The following is a 7,460-nucleotide window of genomic DNA, read 5'->3' as shown; positions in this document are numbered from 1 at the left end:
AGATAGATAGATAAGGTCCTGGGACGCAAACCATGCTGTTCGCTTGTTCCGCTTTTGCAGGACATCAAACATAACTAACTTTATCAATGACACATTTGAACAGTCATCATCCATTGAGAAAAAAAAAAAAAAGCAAAGGCTTCTGAGGCATGCTTTGAAGAATTTTCGAGCCTCCGAGCCATCAGACTTCAATGGTAAACAGAAGACTCAAAAAACCTACAGAGCAACAGTCAGAATGACCTTGTTAGCCAGCTGATGCCTCAGAGAGTGAGAGTGAATCAGACATACATTGATTCAACCACGAACACACACACACACACACACACACACACACACTCACGCCGAGACCAAAGGACGCAAAGTGAAAAATGAATATGTAATGTGCTGTTGAGTCATATTGAAACCACAGGGCCGTTTGAGAACACAAAGTCTTTTGAGAGTGGAAGAGATAACAACACTCACACACAAAGAAGGACAGTTGCCTTTTAGTTGATCTCTCAGAGAAGAAAAACTGTTTGTAGAGCATGAGAAGGACTGCTGAAAGAGTTTTCCCCATCAAGGGCGAGTGGGCCAATAAGGAGTAGATCAAAATAAGGGAGGAAGGCATTGCTTGTTTGCTTGAAACTAGACCATGAAAGAAACAACTCTATTTTTACAAGTCATTTAGTCTCATATTCAGTCTTAAAAATAAAAAAAAAAGAAAGTTTCCAGTGCTAATGAACTTGTTTCCAGAATTTTCATGAATCGAGTCTCTTGATCTGCCGCACTCTGCCTTGTCATATTTATAGCTCACTTGCTCCCAGTGAAATTTCTGAAACAAGTGAAACTGCACTGGAAACAAGTTGGATTATCTCAACCTGCTGATTTTTTCACTTCTTTTTTGAAAAACAAGATTTTAAGACTCATATAAGACTAACTGACTCATTCAGATGGATATATATATATGTATATTTTTTTTTTTTTTTTTTTTTTACAGTGCAAAGTAAAGTACAATCAGAGAAATATTATTTGGGGGGGGAATGAATAAGCCCTAAACCTCTCTGTTCATGTGTGCGGTAGAAGCCCAGCTAATGAGGTCACGGCACAGCTGGCCACAGATCATCCACATCCTTAAATCAAACAGCAGGATATAAACAAAGGTAGCAGACGCACGTCCGAAACACGCTCAGCTGGCACTGACACACTTTCCTTTCCTTTTCCTTCATTTCTGGTGTAAACTTTGAGAGACTCCTCTGCCTGTCAACACCAGCCCTCACCGGTCCAATGTTAAAAATGTGACACAGTGACAGACAGGGGGGGCGCTGGGTACCGTGGGAGACACAGGGCGGTGCTGATGAGGGGCCGGGGTGCCTCTGCTGCCCGGGCGGCTCTCCCTCCACCGTCTTCCTCCTCTTCCTCTCCTCTCGTGAACACACCTTCTTCCCTCCTCTGGCTCTCGTCACACAGCTGGGCTCTCCCTCCATCTGAGCCACGGCGGGCGATTTCGATCCACTGGCCGGTGTCCACTAAGATCTCATCTCCCTTGCTCCAGTTGTGTCACACACACAAACAGAGCAAGAAAAAACAAAACAAAACAAACAAACAAACAAACAAAAAAAAAAAAGTGAAATGCCACGCAACGCAGCCTCTTCTCTGGTGTTTGCAGCATCCAGTGCGAGAGGCAAGGGAGGGAAAGAGCTTTCTCGTGTTTGATCCTCTCACGGTGTCTTGGTGGTCGCCTGAACGCTGTGTGGGTCTGGATGATGATGGGTATGACAGCGCCTAAAGCCCTTCACTCAGTGTGTGTGTGCGTGTGCATGTGCATGTGTGTATACAGAGGTGGGGGTGGGGTTGATCATGCTTAAAAACTCAGCAGTCCTCCAATTCAGTCTAAATTGTGTGTGCACGTGTATGTGTGTTTGTGTGTCTGTGTACTTGCATGTATGTGTGTTTGTGTGCTATGATAATCCCTCAGACTGAGCCTCTTTGGCACAAGCGACCCCACCCCCACACATAAGCCCCATGTCAGAGAGAGAGAGAGAGAGAGAGAGAGAGAGAGAGAGAGAGAGAGAGAGAGTTAGAGAGAGAGCAGGAAACATTAACCTGAAACGTGGACTGTCCTTGCATTGTCCTGCAGTAAACAGACGTTCACAGATAACCAATGCACAATACAGCCACTTCCACAGTTTACAGTGCAAGCTGCTTTGACTGATAGGGAGGACTGGGGAAAGGCAACCTCTCATTCACACACTTCAGTGCCAAGACACGTGCCAATTACCCTGCCCGTCCCATCAGGGGGTTCACCATTACAAATGCATGCTGCGTGGCATGGCCGAGCTTTATTCAAACCCACAGAACCTCGTTTTAAATTCCAGTGGAGATCCCAAAGTGTCCAAAGATACCAAACATGTTGTGCTGCGCTCCAGGAAAAATGTGTTTAGATGATACACAAGACATATCGATATTTTTTATTTGATGTAACGCTGCAGCCATAAAACCATGGCATCCTGGGCTGGAAAATTTCACTCAATGTAAGTTTGATGGAGCTTCAGTGAAACACTGCAAACAGCAGATATAAGAATATGAGTGTGTGACATTGTAAAATATATATGAAATAAAAAAAAAAAAAAGATTTTCCAATACTCTGAAGCTTCTTAATAGGAAATGTAAGGGGAAACCAGAGTTCAAGGGGTTAGATACGCTGCCCTGCAAAACTCACACAGCTGATCCAACATTTGCATTCCATAAAGAAATTCCACAAAGCCTCACAGCTTCTTCAGGCAAACCAAACGAAACAGACATCACAAACTATGCAGTGCGCTGGTGGGAAAGAGATGAAGAGATGAAGTGAGGCGTTGTGCTCCAGCAGCTTTCAGCTAAAATTGATTATCAGCAAATGGGATAGATTGCATAATCTTTGTGTCAATAAGGGGAAACATTCCCCTCATGTTAGCACCCTGAATATTTTTACTTTTCATTTTTTTTTTTAATTTAATTTACTTTTATTTTATTTCATTTTTTTTTTTTATTTTATTGTATTTTAATTTAATTTATTTTTTATTTTATTTTATTTTATTTTTTATTTCATTCAATTTATTTAACTATGGTTTATTTTATTATTTTATTTTATTTTTCATCTTATTTAATTCACATTTGTTTGTGTGCATGGGGAGTTATGAATTTAGTGCGTGTGAATCCTTTTCATTAACTGCTGTGTTATTTCTAAAATGCATGCTGTCAGTGGTAAAATTGGTTGTTTTTTTTCTCTCCATTCCTCGGTGGCTTTAGCTGTTTTGAGATGCGCGGTTTTCAGCCTGACAGCAATGATATGCCGCGGGAGAAGAATTACTTTATAATCACCCATACAGCCATGCAGCGGGCCGTAATCTCTTTCATGGGGAGTTGTGACTCTGTGTAGGCTTGTGATTTTCTGTTTCTCTTCTTGTCCTGTCCGTGACATCATCCCCGTGCCACCTCCACACACCCCATATGGGATTGGGATTAGAATAGCCTATAATCCCAGTGCTGTAAAAGGGAATTAGCAGTCCAAAGCTCAATCTCTACACACTAACTCGACTGTACAAAGAAGCGGCTCCCCGGACGCTTGTCATGCAAATGTAAACACACACATACAAGTGCATGCATATGGTCTCGATCTGTTTCTCTGGGGTGTGCACACACAGGCACACACACATAGACAAACAAACACACAGATGCACACACACACAGCCAGGACAGTGTTTATATTTATGAAAATTCAGATGCCTATTATACATATTAGCACACTGGAAATACATTAAGGCATAGCTGCAGCGAAGCAGTGGAGAGTGTTTTAATCTCTGCTTGCAGATGGTGTTTCCTGAATGGAGGAACAGCATCTGTCTGCTCATATCAGCACCCTGCATGCTGACACACACAAGCCACGTGTACACAGGCAATCCTTCATATATTAGTTCACTGATGCTAATATCCCTGAAGGGACAGCCCCCCCCCTCCAAATCTCCTCAGCCACGGCACATTCCATAACAGCCCCAGTGACTGTGTGAGATGGGAAAAGTTCAGAGTAATGAATTTTAACTTGTTGGTCCAGGACTGCCATTTCAAGGGTTAAAATGTGACATGAAGTAAAAGATAGCATGTCATCTGCAAACCTTGCATGTCCAAGTTGCCAACTTTGCAAGAACAAATAGAAGCAGTCTTGTTTTACCTTGATGACCATGTGTATAATAGGTCAGGGGTCGTTTTTTGTTTTTTTGTTTTTTTGGGGTTTTTTTGTTTTCTGGACCCCCAAGCTGACTTTGATTAAGCCACAAACTCCATTTAAAGTGATTTCGCTCTAAAGACCCTAATATGAATTGAATTATTGAGAAACTCATTTTGCTGAGGTCCCATTGGAAGCTTCTCAAAGACGCCTGGACCCACTTTCAAAACCACAGTATTAGGTGGTATCATTTTCTCAAATTTGAAGATTACATAATCCTTTGATTTATGTTAAAACATAAAAATGTCCAAAACTGGAGGTACACCATGAAAAACCATCTCCAAAGTGTCAACCTTCCAGGAGCTAAGAAAAACAGCCTAATGTTTAGCTTCACTTTAACTGATTGGTTTTGAAACTCATTATGAGAAGCCTTGTATATATTTCTTAACTCAAAAAGGAGCTAAGCAGCCCTTCACCTGGCAGTGAGGCTGTATATGTCAGGAGAACAGAAAATCAGCACGCAGTCTGAGGTGAAACACAGGAATCGGGCCTTCCGAGCTGGAAAACGTGCTCAGAAGTTCAGCCACACTCTAAATAAAACCCAGGCCACCTTTTTAGTCATTCAGATTCCAGTCATTCACATTAACATAACTCAGGAAATGAGCAACTTTTAGTGCCTGAGTTGTACATGCTGGAGGTTTGCATATATTTGTTGGGCACAGTGGGAGTTCTTTTGCCGCTTTTAACTCAGTTCATCTATTCTTTTCCTCAGCGTGCCGACTCTGAACTGAAAGCAAATGTGTCGACTTATATATATAGCCAAGAAAAAAAAATCTCCATCTTAGCAAATCATTTACTCTCACTGAGTGTTAAAAATCTTGTTTTAGTGAGAAAAAATAGAGATAATCTCACTTGTGTCTTATTCAGTTTCACTTGATTCAGACCTTTTGTTTGGTAAATATAAATATGTTGAAACAAGGCAGGATAAGGCAGATCAGCTCACTATTATCACTTTGTTCAAGAAAATTCAGGAAACAAGTTGATTAGCCCTGGAAACAAGTGGGATTACCTCATCCCACTGAGTTTTTACATGGTAAACAAGATTTTGACACTGAAGACGAGGGTAAATTGCTTGTCAAGATGCAGATTTTTCACAGGGAGTACTCTGCCCTCCCTCTCTTGTGCTCTCTGAAGGGAAGAGGCACTGCAGAATGAAACGCCTCTCCTGCACACCCCGCACCGTACAAACTCTCCCCAGCTCAGCTAATCCCGGGTACCTTGTAGGCACTGACCTATCATGAAGTCTGTGTCGGGGGCCAGCAGGGTGTCACTGTGGTAGGTCTCCCTGAGCGGGGACTTCTCCAGCAGGTCGTGGGCCGTCTCCTCCATCCCCAGACCGTGGTCCACCAGCTCCTCCATCTGTGTGTCCCCCGCCGCCGTGCCCGCTGCCATGGCTGTGTGTGTTCGTGTCAGTGTGATCCTACACACGCTCACTAAGTCTGCTTTGCTGATACTGCTGCCGAGCTAAGTCACCTTCCCTAAAACCACCAGTGGCCACCTCTCCCTCCCTTGTCCCTTGTCCCACAGAGGAATGAAGTGTAGGTAAGGTGGAAGGGAGGGGGGTTATGTCACTCAAAGGACAGATTAGGCCGTGGTAAGCCATCTGAAGCCTTCAGCCAGGGGAGGACAAGACTTTGAGGGAGGAGGAGAGGAGGCTGGTGTGTGTGTGTGTGTGTGTGTGTGTGTGTGTGTGTGTGTGCGAGTAAACAGATGGATCTTGCACAACTCAAGACGGGGGAAAAAACTCTCTCTTTCACTGTAACAGCCCCAAAATAACTTCCTGAAAGGTAAGTTGTGTAACTGTGCCTCCACTGCCGCAAGGAGAAAACCTATGAGTAACCATTCCAGACCTGTGTGCTGAGAAAACACACTCCTACAACTCCTGGCAAAAAAAAAAAAAAAAAAACACACAGCAGGGTGGGACGAGGCAATTTTGCTGCTGCATGCAATGTTGCAGACAAGCACACAATTACACTCTGCAAAAGAGCTTACATCAGGCTACCATCCGGTGTGGCCAGCCCTGGTGTACTGTAAGGATGATGAGATTCAGAGATTAAGGGGCAGAACTTGATTAATTACAGTCATCAAGGGGACAGTAAGCCGGACGTGGTAATTAGACCAACAGAGAGAGACAACAGGAGCAGATGAAAAGCCAGTTAGTCCATTGTGTTTGGGTCTCTCCAGTGTAAGCTGGCTTTCTGTCGATTTCGCATTCACCGGATTGGTTCTGTCTCTGCCAGATGCTTCCATTTGCTGATCTGTCAAAGCTTCCTGGCCATGTAGCGTAAGTCATCTTTCCCTCGGAGTGAGTGTTACAAATTACCTCCCACAACACTTTTGCAAAATAATGAACTGACATCAAGCCAAGGATGGGAGAGCTTTTGTGCGGCTTTTGTGGCCCCGAAGTGTAAACAGAACATACATGACCACAGGTAAACGTCAGACAGACACAAGACTGTGGAAAAAAAAACAAAAAAAAAACAACTATGTCAACAAGTCATTCCAGTCTCAGATTCAGTGATTAAATCTTGTTCTTCCAGTGAGATGAGATAATCAGCCAATCTGCCTTGTTGTCATATATTTCTACTTACTAATAGAAAGTCTTGAAACAAGTGAAACTCCATAGGAAACAAGTGGGATTATCTCATCCCAGTGAAGATTTTAAGAATTAATAGGAGACTGAATGACTTGCTGAAATTGATTTTTTTTTTTTTTTTTGCATTGAAGACAACAGTAACATAGGTACTCTGGGTAGTATCATATGGACTGGACTTAAGAGTACTTGGTCAATTAATACAGATTTACTGTGTTCAAGCAACTAAGGTTTCAACGCTACCTCTGCTGTTTGATCTGATGAAGATATGGCGCCAAAATATTAATGTATGGCACCCAGTGAAAATGTACTAATTGAGCAGTTTGGTTTCAGTCTTCAGTCTCCAATCTGATGGGTTTTTTTTCTTCTCCTCATATTCTGTTTGTCAGTTTGTTACTCATAGTTGTATGTCCTTTACTGTTCGTGTAAGTGTATAAATATGTAAGATAAACAGACAGCATGTCACTATCCATTTAAAGTAATAGGCTGCTAGCATACAACTACATATCCCTGAGAAAGCCAAAAGTTCAAGGCACTTGTATTCTTGTTTCACGTAACAAAGCTTTTATTATAGAAGCATATCCACAATCAGGAAATTTTTACAAAATGCTGAAGGCAAAATGGCGG

The 7,460-nt window shown here is 42.6% G+C and overlaps 1 protein-coding gene across 3 annotated transcripts in view; it reads right to left on the bottom strand.

The window, feature by feature from the left end:
- LOC115356253 (echinoderm microtubule-associated protein-like 1) overlaps positions 1–5,771 on the bottom strand; it is an 11,228-nt gene extending 5,457 nt beyond the window's left edge. For 2 of the 3 annotated variants that reach the window (XM_030047344.1, XM_030047345.1), the window contains exon 1: positions 5,473–5,770. In XM_030047344.1, the coding sequence (XP_029903204.1) occupies positions 5,473–5,632 (160 nt within the window). In that variant the 5' untranslated portion in view covers positions 5,633–5,770. Of the gene's footprint in view, positions 1–5,472 lie in introns of all 3 variants that reach the window. The other variant, XM_030047346.1, reaches the window with a different exon arrangement.
- Positions 5,772–7,460: the final 1,689 nt, after the last annotated feature.

This window comes from Myripristis murdjan, chromosome 24 (genome assembly GCF_902150065.1).
Source record: "Myripristis murdjan chromosome 24, fMyrMur1.1, whole genome shotgun sequence".
NCBI classification, from domain to species: Eukaryota; Metazoa; Chordata; class Actinopteri; order Holocentriformes; family Holocentridae; genus Myripristis; species Myripristis murdjan.
The sequence above is the reverse complement of the archived record's forward strand: the minus strand, read 5'-3'. Positions and strand labels throughout refer to the sequence as shown.